This window comes from Oncorhynchus keta, chromosome 35, assembly GCF_023373465.1.
Source record: "Oncorhynchus keta strain PuntledgeMale-10-30-2019 chromosome 35, Oket_V2, whole genome shotgun sequence".
Taxonomy (NCBI): domain Eukaryota; kingdom Metazoa; phylum Chordata; class Actinopteri; order Salmoniformes; family Salmonidae; genus Oncorhynchus; species Oncorhynchus keta.
In genome coordinates, this window is record NC_068455.1 from 25,372,289 (window position 1) to 25,392,602 (window position 20,314).

Genomic DNA, 20,314 nt, shown 5'->3' on the forward strand with positions numbered 1-20,314 from the left:
TTGGTAATCTCAGAGGGATCTAAGGGAGCTAAGTGGGGCTAAGCCTGGTCAACGCCTGAGAGTGGACCTCCATTAGAGAGCCAAAGCCAGGTGCCCTCAGCCACAGCCCTACCAGGCCTGCACCGTATCCATGCCAGCAAAGCTCTCATCTCTCCAGAGTGGGAGGATTGAGTATCTCCATTGGCCCAAGAGGGTCTTCTGAAGGCCCCTGTGGAACCAGAACAACTACTCCCTCCACTTTCCTCTACTCTCCCTTCCAACTGAGGGAATGGGGTTATTTTCTTTTCTTTTGTCTCCCACTTTCCATGCATATTTGTCTGCATTTCATCAGCCGTCTTTCCATGTTATTGTGTAATACACTTGAGCGACTCATCAAGCTGAAATGTTTTGGAGATGGGATTGATCCCAAACAGGCCAAATGTTCTGGAAGAGCCAGTGGATAAGGAGGAAATCATTCACAAATATCTGAGGGAGTCTGGCGGAAACCACGGACAGCATGAAGAAGATATTTAATAGCAACCCTTAAGAGGGAAATGCTTTTTATTTGTTCAGATTACTGGTATTGCTGACCACTCTGTTGCAGCCAGTTGAATTGGTTCCAGAGGAGCCCTTCACTTTATATACAATTTATGCGTGCCAATGTGAGATCAGAACCCGAGATGCTCGCACGGCCAAAATGTTTTCCCTCCCAAATCTTCCATCTCCAGCCATCACCTTGTGGCCTACGATAGACCCTCCCGACATCTCCTTGCTCACTCTGCTGATGTCTTCATTGGCTGGGCTGCTTGCCACGGCTAGTGTGGAGGGAAAGGACCGTGAGTGTGTCGCACTCTGATGACACGGGCTGGCTGTGTGTACAGCTGCTGTGGGATAAAGAGTTCAAGAACTAAGCTGCTTTCTCCAGACCTGATGGATCTGGGGGTCCAGTCCTCCAGTAGCCTTTCTACTTCACACTATGTGTTGTCTGTTGGTATATTTACCACAAGTTATTTTACCCTAATCTTTTAAAAGCCCTATCCTACTCTTTGTATTCTATGTGCTATTTGTGAACATCAACTTATTAAACTGTTAAAAAACAACATTAAAACATAGACACCTTCAAATATGTTGTTGCATTCCTGCTTATGCCAGACTGAATATATTGCAGAAGACTCATCCTACAGGTTACCAGTTACTGTTACCAGTAATGGATGTACAATAACATGATATTTTTACACAGTCAACTATTGGTGGCCGTTAAATAAAAACAGCTGGCGATCAACAGATGTCTCAGTCTATAAAAAACCCAGAGACAGAGACAAAGCATTTAGTAATGTCACGTGATAAGAGTCAGTCACAGTCACAGATCTGTGTAGCCTTTGTCCAGCCAGTGGCTTTGTCATGCAGAAGAAATGCATTAGAAGGTGATGTACTGTATATTAGGCCATCGGAGTCTTTAAAGAATGCCCCCAAAACACAGATGCTCCACCATTTAGCTGCAGCTTTTGCATAACCACTATGCATGGAGATGTATGTCTGAGGCAAGGCTGTCATTAACTAACTTAACTAACAGTCATTAACTAGCTTTCCATACAAAGCCAGAAGACACTCTGGATGCCTATGAGGCACATATAATATCATAACTAGGCAAAAGTCAACGCCAAGCAAACAGGAACCACTGGATGGACTAATGTCGGGGTAAAGTGGAACCGAAAGTAAATACAGCGTGAGAAACAACAGCGGCCATTTGCTTTAGGTTCCCCTGCCAGCTTCCAACACTTCCTGTTTAGACCACTGTTCAGTCTCAGGCTAATCCCCTCCATAGGAGTGCATTTCTCAGGACACTTACGTGACCCTGGCCAGAGAGATCCAGAGCAGATTTAAGGCTTCATTGAAGCCAATTTCTCTGCACTGCAGTCTTGAAAAAACGTGTCTTAAAGACTTAACTGGTCCTAAAAGGCCAAGGGGTAAAGTGAAGCAGAAATGCTTGTTTAACCATTACTAGGGATTTTTCAACTGTGGAGTGTATAGTGTGGGGTACATCATTTTTGTACTATCACTCGATCATCTTACAAGCTTTCATTCATGTAGTCTGACGGTTGCTTGATATGTAAAATAATTCAGAAGTAGATTTAGAGAGGAACATTCAGGTAAATATGCAGGTGAAAATGTAGTAAGACACTTCCTATTCCACTGTCCATGGCATGCACATATGTCACACCACATGGTACTGTAGTCCTATATACTGTATTCAATTTAAACAGAGACCTCTGAAAAAGAAAAGTTGAACTCTTCCTTGAACCCCAGAGGATCGTTTCCATAGGAACACAATAAACAGAGAGGGTGAGGAATGGGAACAGAGAGTTTATCCATTATCAATAAAAGGCATTGAGGAAGAGATATACATGTTTAATGGAGGCGTAATTATGTCATTATTAGCTATGTAATGGATATAATGTGGGACTGAGGCATATGCATGCAGCTCTGCGCACATCAGTCCAAAAATACAGTCTGGCATATTTATGTGGGGACCTTAAAATGCCGATGCACGCAGTCAAAATACAAGAACACGCGCGCGCTCTATGACAGAACGGGCGAAAAAGTTTGGCTTTAAAATGGATTTATATTAATTAGTTGCAGAGAAGCAATAGTAGCAATGTAGTATTACATATTTTAGACAAATTACATTTTCAAATACAAATATGGAAGTGTCATATCTAAAAATTACATGTAATATTTAAATAATGTACAGAATAATATTATACATTTTAAATGTATTTATAGGCCCAAATTGCGAACAACGTGTGTCTCTACTTTTAAGTCAAAAAGAGAGGGGAGGGGTTTATCTAAGGTGTTTGAGACAGCGGGATGGGGTTGGAGAGGGGTAGGAGGAAGCAGGAAGGCTAAATAGGGCGGACACATAAAAACGGCAAGGGGCAATAGATGCTTGATCAGTTGGAGAGTCCGCCTGTTCGCGCAGTGTGCCGCCCCCATGAACTTCTGGAAATGGGAACCCCGCTGCAAACCTACGCTGCTTCAAACCGCCTCCGTCTCCGGCCATCGTCTCTCTCGCCTCTTGTTTTTTAGAGGGGTCGTTAAGGAATTAATGATCCGAAGGAACCACCGTACTTCTCCATAAGTTCATTCGGCGTTTTCAGTACATGCTTTACACCTGGACTTCCATTGCATGGGGAGAGCTCGCACTTTCTTTTTGTCATATTTACTTTTCTCGAGGATACTTACTACCTGTACCCCTACTAATGGTAAGCGACGCTCAACTTCATGTCTGTGGCATATTCGAATGCGACAAAACAATTATAGCCTATTAACTCAACTCTATACAAGTAGTCTACAAGATTAGCCTCCATAGTTCTTCCGTAACCAGTTTAGGCTCCGATGAGCTACATTAGGCTGATATATTCTTCCCATGAAATGTAAATGATTGAAATTGCATAGGTAATAAAAAATATTAGCCCAACGACAGCGGCTCATGTTCATGATACTGAACATTAAATGTAGCCCATTGCATTTAATTCGATTACTGAAGCTACTTCATTATTTATTTATTTAGCCCCCAAGTGAAATAAAGTGATCACCGACTATCCTAACGCACGCCTGGACAATTGTGCCAGAAAGTGTTTAACATGGAAAAAATAATAAGATACTTTTCTGCAAAAGAATGTTACCAGTACTTGCTTTGGGAGTTTATAACTTAAATGTAAATGTAATAACTGTTGCATGAGTAGACATTTTTTAGAGGAGGGGGGGGGGGGCACTCGGGTTTTTAGACACCTGCACGCACAGTAACTAGTGCGCATATTTCCCATTTGGTAACCGTTTGGGATGGCAACCCTTACTTTTCACCTTTCCAAACATTCATCGCCAGGTCGTTACAGATTTGTCAGATTATGGATTTAATCCGTATAGTTGAAATTTACATTCAATTAATAGACACCCTGGGACAGAGACTGGTCTCGTGCGTAAATGTAGCTGTGCTCTGTAGTTCAATTAGGTGATTTTAGATTTCTCAAATGTCAAAGCCTATTTCTTTAAAAATGTAATATAATTTAGATGCCTAATGGTAATTTAAGAATACATGACTGGGGTTTACAACGTCATAGAAACACAATTATCTCCAACGTGTTATAAGAACAAATAAGGACGCACTGTACACTACAAACTGCTACTACAAACAAACAAATGGCTCACATGCACAAAATATCAAGATCTATGTATTGAATTTAGACATTATTAAAGAAAATCTCATGAATGCAATAAAGGGAGAGTAAATATGTATTAATTCTGGCCTCCCCGACGCATGTGCCCTGTGACTTTTCAACCTGCAGCCACTAACACTAGCATATTCGAATTTGTTAAATCATTACATTACTCGTTTGTTTAAATAAATGATTTGATGACTAATGATTCCACCACAATTCCACAGTTTACAGCAAGTTAATTATAAGAAAGGATTTGGGCATGCAGCTGACAGTTAGAGTAAACGTCTCTGTTCTTAATTTTGAGAAGTTGGCCTCCTTGCTAAGTGCAAACAGACCCATGCTTACAGTTTAGGGAGAATTTTAAAAAACAGAGCAAAAAGGGGGAAAAAAGCTGAATTTAAAATTGGATCATAAGGGGTTATCAGAACAAACTGCCGGGAGCGCCGAGAGAATAGGCTATTGTGTAAATCAACGTAGAGTACTTGACATTGCCAAACCCAATTGTTTTGTTTGTCTATTTTCGTTCCTTATTATAGGGAGCATATACAACATGTTGAGAGCAACATTAATTAATCTAAAGATATATTATGAATGATTGTATAGATAGGGCCTACCCAATTCTTTACAAAGCATTGTAAAACAACGATAAGGTTGAATTTCAGTGTTTTAATGACTGAACGTTCATGCTGTATTTTATTTGTCTGTTTTTAAAACACATTCAGCAATTAACTACCAACCTGCTTTGGCACACGCTTCAATAACTTTGATGTCACGTCAAACTGTTGTTTGGCCTTAAAGATATAGCCATTTACTTTTACTATAACTTCAAATGGAAGAAGATCACTAAATCATTTATAATTAACTGATGAGGTTAAAACATAAAACACAATTTTTTGCCCTTGACATAACAACTAGACAGACAATCAACTGATGATTGATTACGATTAGAAACATCCATTTGTAGTCTCAGAACTGTCTTCAAAACCACCTTGCTGTTGTTTTTGTACCCTACGTATTGTCAGAAATAAGTTAATATATCATGCTTTATTTTTCACAAAGTATACCCATAGAGCATACAAGTTGTATTTTTAAAATGAATACTAAACTTTCACAGTAGACAAAAAAAAAGCATGGAATATGAATGCTGCTGGAATACTTCCTCAAAATAAGGAAATACCTGCCTGGGAAGTTTGAGCTAAAACAGTACAATTGGGCCCTGGACTATTGTCTGTTCCCGTGGTAACCTGCTCCCCTCCCACCATCCCTGTCAAATTCCTCAGGAAACACATCTAAAGCACCATGTGCATAGTCTGATCACATTATCTCTGGTTAGAGAGAGGGGGGAGGGAGGAGGAGACAGAGGGAAGTCAAATACAGGGAGGCCTAGGGAGGAGGAGGACTAGGCCAAACCAGAGGAAGCTAACTGCCAGGCCTAATTGCACCCTGGGCTACAGTACATTCATTGCAAAATATGTCACTGTCTCTTGTTTCGGTTCAAAACTCAGACTTTGGATGTTACGCTTTCTTCCTTACTGTCCCTCTCCTCTACTTTAGGCCTGATCACAGCTGGTGAGCTGAATAACGCAGAATAACCCAATAAAAGGAAGAGTTATGTACATCTGTAATTGTTCAAACATATTGTTATTTATCCTACTAGACATCCTCCTATACATTGGTCATTACAATATAATAGGAGACAAGGAAGAAATATGGTGAGCATTATTGTTGGTTACATCCCTATATACTGTAGACGGTTAGTACTGTCATCAACCTACTTGGTGAATCCATCAACTTATAGTAAGTGGCTCTGTCAGTCATTACTGTAAGAAGTTCTGTAGTCACTGTTTTGAGCGGTTTGAATCGCTGTAATCATGGGAGAGGCCCTCTCGGCACAATGAGCGTTTGTTGTCAGGGATGCACACACGTTATCCCCCCACCCCCACCCTATGGGTAATAGAGTTGATCATGTTCAGAGTCCTACAGCCTCTTCACCATGGTTCTCACACACACACACGCACACGATTTTGTGTCACGACCGAGAACACAAGGTCACACAAAGGTCAACATCTAATTCTGCTACAAAAAATGAAAAATATCTCCTTGATTGCATGTACAGTGACCCATGGAGGGAAAAGGATAAACACAGAGATATGAATCCAGACACACACACAGTTCAATCAAATCAATCAATCAATCAATCAATCAAGTGTATTATTAAATCCCTTTTTACATCAACCAATTCCAGTGGAACACATTCCAGTTATAATGGAATGGGCTCAAATGAAGTGTTGAAGTGTCTTATCTGCGGTACTGTTGTTTGCCCAGGCCCTATTTCACAAACACTCTTCATTTTATTTGTGTGATTCAGCAATGTGTGTAAAAGCAAGATATTCATTAGGGCCAAGTCCCAATGTTTGTGATGTCATAGATCCACAGAATGGGCGTAAACCATCTACAGGACAGAACGCTGTGTGTAGAGGCATTGGATAGGATTGTCTCAGTTCTAGAACTGCCTTGCCATGACACTCAAGTGAATTGTATTGCATAACAAATTGTGATTAATAGACTTGTGGTTTTATTCTTGTTGGCATACTGCAGTGGTGAATTTGTGTGTCTGGTCTGGTCTGGAAAAACAAGGTTCTATTCAATTCAATAGATCTATATTGTGCCCGAAAGGCAATTATTGTGCAGTGTAAAAAATAACAAAGAAATACACAATAAAAACACATACACATTATGCTTTTGACCAGGGTTGAAAGACACACCTCCAGGTTCAACAAACTCAGATCACACAAGTTTGAGACTAGAGTATATATATATACTATGTACTGTAGCATTAAATATGTTGTTAGTAAATATGTGTGCACTATACTGGGCAGGACAGGAGGACAGCATATAGAGATGCATTAGTACTTGTCTGAGTCCATGGAGGTTGAGTTTAGGCTTATTGATATGGTCAAAGAGCAGAGCAGTCATCAGCGACTCCACAGATCTCAGGACAACGGAGGGGAAGAGGGGAGGAGGGGAAGAGGAAGGTCCCTTTTTGATGGGTGCAGTGCACTTTAAGTTTCTAGAAAAAGTAGTTTGGCCCCCCTTTAACCAGTCATTGGGATGCAGATTGATCCCCTACTAATCAATACAGAGCAGTCATGAACCATCTGATAGCTGGCCTTAATGAGGAGGGAGGACAAGTGAGTGCCCATCTACACTGTCTGTCTGTTCTGCATAGGCAAGGCAGTGTTTACGTAAAGCCATGCTCTCTACAGTGACTTTGGTCTACTTTTAATTGACAGACAAATTGCTTATAGAGGGATGCTGTGTCACGATCTCTGAAATATGTCTGCTTGAGTGAAAAAAATTGTATTTGAAGTAACAAATATTGAATTAGAATATTTCTCACTTAATTGTTACATGATATGTTTTGGCTGCTTCATTTTCTGTCCTATTTAATGTGTGGTGTCTACAAGGGCTGCTCTTTGAACTACAAGAACTGCTCTTTGAAGGGTAGTCAGTTTCCTTACTCTTGACATACCAGATACACTATAGAGAACATGAATGTAACCTTTCGCCCCACTTCAAATCAAATCAAACTTTATTTGACATGATGACTCCTTGCTGTCCCCAGTCCACCTGGCCGTGCTGCTGCTCCAGTTTCAACTGTTCTGCCTTATTATTATTCGACCATGCTGGTCATTTTTATGAACATTTGAACATCTTGGCCATGTTCTGTTATAATCTCCACCCGGCACAGCCAGAAGAGGACTGGCCACCCCACATAGCCTGGTTCCTCTCTTGGTTTCTTCCTAGGTTTTGGCCTTTCTAGGGAGTTTTTCCTAGCCACCGTGCTTCTACACCTGCATTGCTTGCTGTTTGGGGTTTTAGGCTGGGTTTCTGTACAGCACTTTGAGATATCAGCTGATGTACGAAGGGCTATATAAATAAATTTGATTTGATTTGTCACGTGTGCCGAATACAACAGGTGTAGTAGACCTTACAGTGAAATGCTGAATACAACAGGTGTCGTAGACCTTACAGTGAAATGCTGATTACAACAGGTGTAGTAGACCTTACAGTGAAATGCTCACTTACAAGACCTTAACTGACAATGCAGTTGAAAAAAATAAAAAAATAACTAAATTAAATAAGAATAAGAAATAAAACTAACAAATAATTAAAGAGCAGCAGTAAAATAACAATAGCGAGGCTATATACAGGGGGTACCGTACAGAGTCAATGTGCGGGGGCACCGGTTAGTCGAGGTAATTGAGGTAATATATACATGTAGGTAGAGTTATTAAAGTGACTATGCATAGAAAATAACAGAGTAGCAGCAGTATAAAGGGGAGGGGCAAATAGTCTGGGTAGCCATTTGATTAAATGTTGAAATGTCTATGTGATAAGCCTTAATGAAGAGAGACTGGGTTACACACACACACACACACACACACACACACACACACACACACACACACACACACACACACACACACACACACACACACACACACACACACACACACACACACACACACACACACACACACACTACATTGTCAGGAAAGAGCTTGTAAGTATGCATTTTCACGGTAAAGTCTACACCTGTTGTGTTCAGTACATGTGACATGTGACAAATAAAAAGCCAGAAGTATTTGCTTCTAAGCTAGACTACAAAGACTACAATGTCCTTTTTCTCTTATGTACATTTCAGGAACAGGGTCACTCCAACACTCTCAAGCAGCCCCCCAGCACCACGTAACATTTCCCTGAGGAACGCGACCATTGCCGGCTCCCAACAAACATGGACTGTTTTCCCATGCTTTATTTTCTGTCGGTAAGTGGACCAGGCAAAATCAATTTATGCCATGTGACACCATTGAACCATCATTCCGTATTTCTCCCTTTTGTTTTCTCAGGAGTTTGTCATATTTTACATTTAAATGACTAGATTAATAAAATGGAAGAGCTTCTGGTCTGACATTTGCAGAGGAATTGTTGGTGAAATGTGTGGCACATGGTCCTTTGTTTGTCTTTGATTGGTTGAGGTAGACTGAGGGACTGGGCTCCTTATCGAGTTAAGAATTTGCTTTGACCCCTTAGCTGTTTCTCCTATTTGTATAATCATAGTGGCGGAGGGAAAGAGAGGAAGAGAGAGAGAGAAGGAGGTAGAGGGAGGAAGAGAGAGGGAAGAGGAGGGGTAAAAGGAATGGCCCTCAGATTCCGTTCAAAAAGCTGTGTTCTTCAACCAGCTGTTTACTCTTGGAGGATGTTGCAACAGATAAACTGCATAGGGGGGCTATCTGATCGTAGGCCATTTTACTGTAAACAAGCCAGACAGGACAATTATAACCAATTAGAGAACATTTACAGTGAAAACACTAGTGAAGGGTCCAATAGGGTGGAGGTTATGTTGGAAAAGAAGGAGATGTAGGAAGGGTAGACAAATATAGAATGTCACTTAAAACAGAGGTTTCTTTCTTTCTTTATCCTCTCTCTCTCACACTCCCCACTTATCTCTTTTTGCTCTGTTTTTGCCTTCCCAGAGACATCATGATTCCTGGTAATCGAATGCTGATGGTCATTTTATTATGCCAAGTCCTGCTGGGAGAGAGCAACCATGCTAGTCTGATACCTGAGGAAGGGAAGAAGAAAGCCCCGGGCCTGCAGAGCCGGACTGCTGGTCAGAGCCATGAACTGCTGCGGGACTTTGAGGCCACGCTGCTGCACATGTTTGGACTGCAGAGGCGACCGCGGCCCAGTCGCTCGGCCACTGTGCCACGCTACCTGCTGGACCTCTACCGGCTGCAATCGGGCGAGGCTGAGGAGGCCGGCACCCACGACACCGCCTTTGAGTACCCCGAGAGGTCGGCTAGCCTCGCCAACACCGTGAGGGGCTTCCACCACGAAGGTAAAGGGAGAGATAGAGAAAAAGATAGTGTGAGAGAGGGAGGGAGGGAAAGAGGGAGATAGAAGGAGAGTGATGTAAGTAACTGTCTGTACACTCTTAGAAAAAAGGTGCCATCTCGAACCTAAAAGGGTTCTTTGGCTGGCCCCATAGGATAACCCTTTGAAGATCCCTTTTTGGTTCCAGGTAGGGCTGGGCGATAACTCAAATGAATTATATATTTTTCTCTCGCAATGTCCCAAATGCCTGTATTGCAAGAATCAAGGTTATTGCCGTATGTCCCTCACAACAACAAAGACGAAAGATCACTTCTTCCTCTCTGCCAAAAAGTAGTTTCAACTCGCTATTTGCATTTGAAGTTTGGTCCAACAGAATCGGTCATATGGGCACCAAAACACATTGAGACATAATATTACTGTAACAGAGGAGAACTTAAACTTTCTAAAAGGCGATTTATGCTTGATCCGACACTGCAGTCCGGAGGCTCCGTAGAGAGTGTGACGCAATTGCGGAGCCTCAGGAGGCCTGTATCACTGTGCACCTTCCAGATTTTGTAACAAAATAGCACGTATAACTCCGCGTTGACACGATTGGTTGATGGTAGGTGGGGGTGATACGTCCTATATAAACACAAACTCACTTCCTTGACAACTTCCTTCACACCAGCTCTGCTCCGTGAAGCGCAAGAAGTATGAATGCTTCAGCCATGCTACAGCCAATGCTGTATGGCCAATGCAGACGACGGAATGACCATAAATCACCTTTTACGATACCTTTTATGTCTCAATGCCCAAAATGTAGAACAGAACAGACCCTACTAAAACGGAAATATCAATGAACATGATTGTGGAAAATTAGTGCTCAAGTTCTGGTGCTCGCGGCATTGCGATACCACGTACCGCTAGCAGCATTTGTACAGGCGACGTCAACAAAGTGAACAGGCTATGTTGTTCAAACAGTTGGAGACGGACAGGAGGGTGTATTCATAACAGTTCAACTGTACTACCTGGTTAGCAAACAAATAGATCAAAGTTGGCTACTCATTTACATTTTTACATTTAAGTCATTTAGCAGACGCTCTTATCCAGAGCGACTTACAAATTACTCACTAGCAGGTGGGCTTGTGCATTGTTCTGGTTAAATTTGTAACAAAAAGAAAATGTCCATAGACAGACTTGAAAGCTAGATCAGTGATTATTGCAAAAAAGCAGGTTAAACTATTTTGATCAAATAACAAAATGAGGAAGTCTTTATTTTATAACTATGCAAGTCAGTGGCCTACCCCAGCCGACTGTGCGCCACCCTGTGGGACTCCCAATCACGGCCGGATGTGATACAGCCTGGATTCGAACCAGGGACAGTAGTGACACCTCTTGAGATAAAGTGCCTTAGACCGCTGTGCCACTCGGGAGGCGTATATTTAGCCTAGGTATAATTCAGTCAATTATTCCAGACTGTTTGAAATGCAGTTTATTGACCTATAATTGTGTAACAAAGCTTATTTAGAGAACTTTTTTAAAATTGTGAATCACCCATAAGTTAGAAAAACATTTAGAGGAGTTTTAGGCCATATCGCTGAGTCCTAGTTCCAGGTAGACAGCCGAAGAATCCTTTTGGAACCCTTTTCTCTAAGTGTGTACAGAGGACCACATTGGTAACTGCAGTTGTGTAGTACTTTCATGCCTTATCCTCTGGGACCAGGCCTACTGGTGGGCCTAGTGGTAAGAGCATTGGACTAGTAACCGGAAGGTTGCGAGTTCAAACCCCCGAGCTGACAAGGTACAAATCTGTCGTTCTGCCCCTGAACAGGCAGTTAACTCACTGTTCCCAGGCCGTCATTGAAAATAAGAATGTGTTCTTAACCGACTTGCCTGGTTAAATAAAGGTAAAATTCAAAATAAAAAAAATGAAACTGTATGTGCTCCCATGTGGCTTAGTTGGTAGAGCATGGCGCTTGCAATGCTGCGGTTGTGGATTCAATTCCCAGGGGCGACCAGTATTAAAGAAGTATGAAAATATATACACTCACTACTGTAAGTCACTCTGGATGAAATGTCTAAATGTAAACCCAATAAATGAATCAGAGAGAAATGCATGGATTTTGAGAACTTGGGGAAATCCAGAGGTGATGTGACCTTCCCTCTGGTAAGTGTGAGAAAAGTACATATTTCCTGGAGTGTACAGTTAATTATACAATGGATGTTTATGACATAAACTACCGTTCAAAAGTTTGCGGTCACATAGAAATCTCCTTGTTTTTGGAAGAAAAGCTAATTTTTTCATCCATTAAAATAACATCAAATGTATCCGAAATACAGTGGAGACATTGCTAATGTTGTAAATGACTATTGTAGCTGGACACTGCAATTTTTTTGTGGAATATCTACATAGGCGTAGAGAGGCCCATTATGAGCAACCATCACTCCTGTGTTCCAATGGTACGTTGTGTTAGCTAATCCAAGTTTATAATTTTTAAATGCTAATTGATCATTAGTAAACCCTTTTGCAATTATGTTAGCACAGCTGAAAACTGTTGTTCTGATTAAAGAAGCAATAAAAAATGATTCTTCTTTAGACTAGTTGAGTATCTGGAGCATCAACATGTGTGGGTTCAATTACAGCCCGAAATGGCCAGAAACAAAGCACTCTCTTCTGAAACTCATCAGTCTGTTCTTGTTTTGAAAAAAGAAGGCTATTCCATGTGAGAAATTGGCAAGAAACTGAAGATCTCATACAACACTGTGTACTACTCCCTTCACAGAACAGCGCAAACTGTCTCTAACCAGAATAGAAATATGAGTGGGAGGCCCTGGTGCACAACTGAGCAAGATGACAAGTACATTAGAGTGTATAGTTTGAGAAACAGACACCTCACAAGTCCTCAACTGGCAGATTCATTAAATAGTACCCGCAAAACACCAGTCTCAATGTTAACAGTGAAGAGGCAACTTTGGGGCGCTGGCCTTCTAGGCAAAGTTCCTCTGTCCAGTGTGTGTTCTTTTGCCCATCTTAATCTTTTCTTTTTATTTTCCAGTTTGAGATACGTCTTTTTCTTGCAACTCTGCTTAGAAGGCCAGCATCTCAGAGTAACCTCTTCACTGTTGACGTTGAGACTGGCTTTATATTTCAAAAACAAGGACAATTCTTGGTGACCCCAAACTTTTGAACGGTAGTACATGCCCCGTTACAGAATCCATGAGTCAATGTCAAGCTAATTGGCCAACCAGCACCTGAAACAGCAATGGTTTAGAATGAAGCACTCACTGCCTTCCCTACATTTTCTAGACATCAACAGTCCATCCCCATTTGATAATACTCCAATGGCGATGGCAGCAACACATATGTCTCACCACCTACCTCGGTGGGTGTGGACCCATAAGCCCAACAATCCCTGTCTCAGCGAAACAAATTCAAATGCAACATTTCCTACACCACTTAAACATGAATATAAGACATCCCCCTCCCACCTGAAACATAAATTATGAAATCTAAGGATGTGGTCACAAAATGGTGGCCAAAGAAGTGGCAAGAATTCAGCCAGACAAATTCCCCTCCTGAAAGAATCTGCAGTCCGACAAAGCCTACAGCGTGTTTGGTTAGCAGCTCAAGGAAAAGCATACCTTCATATTATTGAGTTACACTTCTCACCCCACCCAGCACAAGGGCTTAAAAAAGCCTTTGGCCAGCAGTAGTGTGCCTCTCTCTCATGTCTCCAGTTTAAATGGAGCTAGGGACCTTTTACAGGGACCTTCCTCAACATGCAATTATCTTTAATGCTACTCTGCAGCCTTCTATATAAAGTCCCTCTTGCCAACAATGTGGGCATTGGGAGCAGCAGAGCAGACTCAACCAGAAGCACTGTGGAAAGTAGGAATATAGACTAACTCTAGGGTAATAAAGAAACAGTAATATGCAGGAGAACGTGCAAGGTAGCCTGTTGGGTCTTTCTGTACGGTGTCATGTTGACGGGATCAGAGGTGCCATAGTTGTCCTTATCCAAAGTTTGTGTAAGAGAGACACCTTAGCGTGGGTGTATACAACTATACAAGTGTGTCATGGAGAGCCAGTCAGAAACAACAGTTTTGTAATAGGCTTCATGTACTTCTGAGATCAACAGAGGTAAAGAACATTTGTATAACATATGTGGCTAAAGTATGTGCTCTAAAACAGAGATGTGTATTGTGTAATCCAGAGATCATACACAGTGTGACAGTAGTGTATTATAGTGGAGGGAGTGCTGGACAGAAAGGCAGAGCTGGAGGGCTGAAGAAAAACATGTCTGCCCTCGGGGGAGGAGGGATGAGTCAGCCTTAATTAATGGGGCCTGTCTAACACACTGTCTAAGACGGCATAGCACCGCACCAAGGCCACTCAGGAAGAAGGAGACTCAGCCGCCTGTCTATGATGCGATGTGTGTGTTTAACTATGCTAATAACATGCTTGGAGCATTTTGTTGAGATCAAACTAGGTTATCTGTTTTCATGTAAAATTCCATTGTATAACAATTCAAATGAGTTACTTTTTCGGGAAACAATACACGGTATTAAGATATTTAGTCAAGGCACCAAGTTCAAGTTGACAACGACAGAGCTAAGGAAGGGAAACTATGTGAAAAGGGAACTGTGTTGGTTTCAAGCAGGGAGAAACTGTACAGGGAACAATGCAAGGCGTCAAAGACAACTCTTGAGGTTAAAGATGCAATTACCCACTAAATCCTCCAGGAATTCAAGCTATGGGAAATGCTGTGTTTTCCAGGCCTCCACTTAGTCTTAGCCCTGGATTAAATCAAATCGAGCGTTAACCAGCTTTGGCCGACTTCCGCATAGCAGATGTTTTGGCGGTGTTGGAGGTGTAACTGTGGTATGAGCTGACATATTGGTGAACGGCTGCTCTTGTGTGTCACAAACCACTCCCTTCCTTATTATCCCTACAGAGTTAGAAATTCTAAACGGAGCTAGAAAGTTTAGGCTATATCAATGTTAGAAATAATCACTCTGAAATGTCAAACCATTCATGTTAGGCTAATGCATGTTTTCATGTTCATTTGGGTAGGTGAATTTATGAGACTTATCAGTCTAATTAGAGGTTTGAACCTGTAACGTGGCTGCATGAACTTCTAACGCAGCTGCATGGGATTTGTGCGGTGTGGATTCGTTGCATTTAATGGCAGTGTCCGCAATAAGGTAAAGCAACGACCCGCTTGTGGATTTAACAGCTCTAATGCAGTTTCACCTCGGATACCACCAAAACAACACTATGCAGCACGTAGCTCTCTTGCTGCTCCTCCACCAAAGGATTGTCTGTGGGAATCCGTAATGATTATTCATAATGAAAATGACAAATGTCCCAAGTTAACAAACTGTAGAGCCAATCAAAAACACAGAAGGTTTGAATAAAGACAACCACCTGAATAAGATTAAAGCCTGAGTGTGAAATAACAGGGCCGGATTGAGCAGGAAAATAGTAGACACAACATTCCTTTCCCAACAATGGTGGTCTTGCCAGAAATCTGCAGACTGTGCATGGAATAGTTACCCTCCACTATGTTTATATGGTAGCTGCGGTACGTTAATCACCACCCTCTAAGTAATGCATGTTTCAGCAAAGTGCTCAGAGAAAGGCATTGTGGGAAGTCCTGGATGATCCTTATGGATACATAAAGAAGTATGGACGATGTACACTCAGTCCCCGGAGGCTATCCAAAGTGAACGTGGACATTCTTGTGTGTCAATTAAGGCATGTTAGACTGCAGAGGTATGTGTTTTTGTACAGTGGAAAGCTCTCTTCCAAAACATAACTGCAGGCCAAAATTGTGTGGTTGCAATCATGAAGATTGACACAAAGGGTACTGTTAAACAACCAACGGTGTAATAGTTTTGGAGGGAACTAATTAATAGTAATATGAGGGAAGTAAACGGAACTCAGAGGCAAAGATAAAATATGAAAATACTCAGTGATAAACTCTTAAATCAAATCTATACAGGCTGTCATTAGTCAAGATGGCAGCCCATACAGACTCCCTTGGTAAAAGTAATGACATTGACTGTCCTGTTGTCTTTCTCAGAGCACATGGAGCCGGTTCATCCGGGCGAGCCTCAGACGAAGAACGGCGAGGCCATCCCACTGCGCTTCCTCTTCAACCTCAGCAACATCCCAGAGGACGAGCTGCTCTCGTCGGCCGAGCTGCGTCTGTTCCGGCAGCAGATCGACGAGGCCATTACGGAAAGCGAGGGGGACAAGGATCAGCTCCACCGGATAAACGTGTACGAGGTGCTGAAGCCCCCGCGGGCCGGACAGCTAATCACACGGCTTTTAGACACACGGCTGGTGCGCCATAACGCCTCGCGCTGGGAGAGCTTTGATGTGAGCCCCGCCGTACTGCGCTGGACACGGGAGCGCCTGCCCAACTATGGGCTGGCCGTGGAGGTCCAGCACCTCAACCAGACACCGCGCCACCAGGGCCGCCACCTGCGCATCAGCCGCTCGCTGCACCAGGAGCCCGGGGAGGACTGGGAGCAGCTACGCCCCCTGTTGGTCACCTTCGGCCATGACGGCAAGGGCCACCCGTTGACGCGTCGGGCCAAGCGTAGCCCAAAGCAGCGGGGGCGCAAGCGTAACCGCAACTGTCGCCGTCACGCTCTTTACGTGGACTTCAGCGATGTGGGCTGGAATGACTGGATAGTGGCGCCCCCAGGGTACCAGGCATACTACTGCCATGGGGAATGCCCCTTCCCCCTGGCAGACCACCTGAACTCTACCAACCACGCCATCGTTCAGACGTTGGTGAACTCGGTGAACACCAACATTCCCAAGGCCTGCTGCGTGCCCACGGAGCTCAGTGCCATCTCCATGCTCTACCTGGATGAACACGACAAGGTGGTCCTAAAAAACTACCAGGAAATGGTCGTGGAAGGGTGCGGCTGCCGCTAACACTGACCATGGGCAACTTGAGGCAGGCCGCACGGACGCTATGAAAATTCTTAAGGCCCCACCTTACTCCCAAAATCTTCACTTGGACCCTTATTTATAACTTTTCTGTTGAGGCGTATGTTCGTCTTTTTTTTTCTCTCTTGACAATATGATCATATATTTTGACAATATATATATATATATATTTATATCTACATATAAAAAACAAGTGAGTCTTTATTTTAAACATAAATAAAAAGCTGTACAACTTTTCATAATGTATATTAGATTGTATAAGGGTTTTTTAAATGAGAAAATAGTTTTAAAAAAATCTAAAAGTAAAGTTTATTTACTGGTAATATTTATTGCTTTGATATTATCCACATACAAAAAAATAAAAATAAAATTGCCTTCCAATATTACATTGTAGCAGATCACAAGAAACACCAATTGTGTACTTAAATTAGAGCACTGTGTGAAATGATCACTCAGCTGATTTGTTATGAATCAGTTGAAGTATCAGAAATGTACATTGTTTTTAATGAACCTTTATACATTGATCTTTAAACCAGTTATTTTATTAGATAGGTCCCTTGAGTTGGAATCAGTTTTTTATTGTGAAAAAATCTGATAACATGGGTTGTGAAAAATGAAACTTTGACAGAAAAGGTCCTCATGACTGTTTTATATGAACTTGTATTGAACACATCTGCATCTAATACTTAGCCCGATGGCTATTTGAAAAGTGCTCAAGTAATTGTTGCAATTCATGATAACAGAGGAATATTTCTCATGCTCTGTTGCTTCCAAATAAAACTATGTTCGGTTTCATATCAGGCATCATCCAGCTTAGAAAATGATGCACGCTTGAGTAACGGACTTACACTATATACAGTGCCTTCGGAAAGTATTCAGACCCCTTGACTTTCCACATTTTGTTACTTTACAGCCTTATTCTACAATGGATTTTAAAAAAGAAAAAAGAATCCTCAGCAGTCTATACACAATGCCCCAGAAAGACAAAGCGAAAACAGGTTTAGACATTTTGGCATATTTACTAAAAATAAAAAACAGAAATAGCTTATTTACATAAGTATTCAGACCCTTAACTATGAGACTCAAAATTTAGCTCTGGTGCATCCTGTTTCCATTGATCAGCCTTGAGATGTTTCTTCAACTTGATTGGAGTCCACCTGTGGTAAATTAAATTGACTGGACATGATTTGGAAAGGCACAACCTGTCCATATAATAAGGTCCCACTCTTGACAGTACATGTCAGAGCAAAAACTAAGCCATGAGGTTGAAGGAATTGTCCGTAGTGACCCTGAGACAGAATTGTGTCGAGGTACAGATCTGGGGAAGAGTACCAAAACATGTCTGCAGCATTGAAGGTTTGGAACCACCAAGACTCTTCCTAGAGCTGGCTTCCCTGCCAAACTGAGCAGTCAGGGGAGAAGGTTCTTGGCCAGGGAGGTGACCAAGAACCCGATGGTCACTCTGACAGAGCTCTAGAGTTCCTCTGTGGAGATGGTTAACCTTCCAGAAGGACAACCATCTCTGCATCACTCCACCAATCAGTCATTTATGGTAGAGTGGCCAGACGGAAGCTACTCCTCAGTAAAAGGCACATGACAGCCCACTTGAAGTTTGCCAAAAAGCACCTAAAGACTCAACAAGATTCTCTGGTCTGCTGAAACCAACATTGAACTCTTTGGCCTGAATGCCAAGCATCACGTTTGGAGGAAACCTTGCATCATCCCTACGGTGAAGCATGGTGGTGGTAGCAAAAATGTATATAAATTAGCAAAAATGTCAAAAAATAAGTTTTTGCTTTGTCATTATGGGTTTTGTGTGTTGATTGATGAGAAGAAAAAACATGATTTAATCTTTTTTAGAATAAGGCTGTAACGTAACAAAATGTGGAAAATGTCAAGCAGTCTGAATACTTTTAGAAGGCACTGTCTACAAAGGTATGTATCAAATTAGTGGATTTGGCTATTTCAGCCACACCTGTTCCTGACAGGTGTACAAAATCGAGCACACAGCCATGCAATCTCCATAGACAAACATTGGCAGTAGAATGGCCTTACTGAAGATCTCAATGACTTACACAGTGGCATGTTAAAGGATGCCACCTTTCCAACAGTTTTACTTTCACGTTTTGAAAGATGATCACTTTTTACAGTTTATCAGGAGAACATATATGCCTATTCATTGGGTACTTGGGGATAGGCTAACATGTGGTGGTTAGACACTCACTAATCTAATTGCCATATGGGCGGATAGTTGAAATTGATTGTTGGAGACACTTGAGGAGTGATCCTATTGTTTATGATGGTTTAGCATTGGGGCACGACTGAACAACTCGTCATGGTGATACCCTTCCTCTGAAGATTCAAAGGTTAGACCGTCTGTCTCCTGCCTTTATCTTTGGCGGCTCATCCAGACAGAATAAAGACGCCTGTCTCCAACCTGTGCTCCATTATACAATAGACTTTTACTTCACTTATTTAATCAGACGACTGCGCTAAATTATATGAGAGTGTTTGGAGAGGGGAGTCCTCTGAACTTTTCAGGACATTACACTGTAGCATTTCCCCACGCCCTTGCATTAGTTTAGAATAGTGGACATGTGATAAGATAAATATATATGGCTTTTTTTGGAAAAAATATTTTGGCTTCACCTTGGAAATCTTTTAGGCCTGCGTGGTTGGAGAGAGTAGAAATAATAAACTTTTTAAATGTACAACAGGCGCAGAAAAAGCCATGTCTCCTATCCGCGCCAAAGGGCATCTCCGCAGGCGTCACCCAGACGTAAACTACCCTATCTTCAACCGGTCAGCCGGTTGTTTCCGAAAGGTTTGACAAAAAAAAGTGCTCTTCAATTAACCTTCGAATTTCCAAATTATCACCAATATAATTGGATTTGGTTTTCTATGCGCCTATATTTTTGGTCAACACAATTATAATTAATTCATACGTTGTTGGGTGGAATGATGTGGTATACTTGTCTATATTGCAGACAATTGAACGTTTTGTTTGTGTTATTTAGTCTTTCCATCTTAGATCATGATTTCTGCTCACCTAAGAGAAGTTACCACAGCCAGCCTCAGGATCCCAAAACTGCTGTCAGGTTTCCCTTTGATGCCCACATATCATGCGTAGCCTTGTCAAAAAAAAAGTGGGGGGTTGGTTAGAGAATACATTCATTTTTGAAGAGGCTGAAGGCAGGGAGAAGGGAGTTATTCTATCCAGCGGTTTAACAGTGCAATTACACACATTTGAATTGATCTCCCGAGTTTA

At 42.0% G+C, this 20,314-nt stretch overlaps 1 protein-coding gene across 1 annotated transcript; it reads left to right on the top strand.

Moving 5' to 3' along the window:
• Positions 1-2,907: 2,907 nt before the first annotated feature.
• bmp4 (bone morphogenetic protein 4) lies at positions 2,908-17,848 on the top strand. The gene is made up of 4 exons (XM_035752006.2): positions 2,908-3,242; positions 8,908-9,030; positions 9,740-10,104; positions 16,166-17,848. The coding sequence occupies exons 3-4, from the start codon at positions 9,747-9,749 to the stop codon at positions 17,029-17,031; spliced, it is 1,224 nt and encodes a 407-aa protein (XP_035607899.1). The 5' UTR covers positions 2,908-3,242; positions 8,908-9,030; positions 9,740-9,746; the 3' UTR covers positions 17,032-17,848.
• The last annotated feature ends 2,466 nt before the right edge of the window (positions 17,849-20,314 follow it).

Coding starts and splice junctions, on each gene's coding strand:
- bmp4 (XM_035752006.2), top strand. CDS start 9,747: ATGATTCCTGGTAATCGAATGCTGATGGTCATTTTATTATGCCAAGTC. Junction 10,105..16,165: donor GAGGGGCTTCCACCACGAAG/GTAAAGGGAGAG, acceptor TGTCTTTCTCAG/AGCACATGGAGCCGGTTCAT.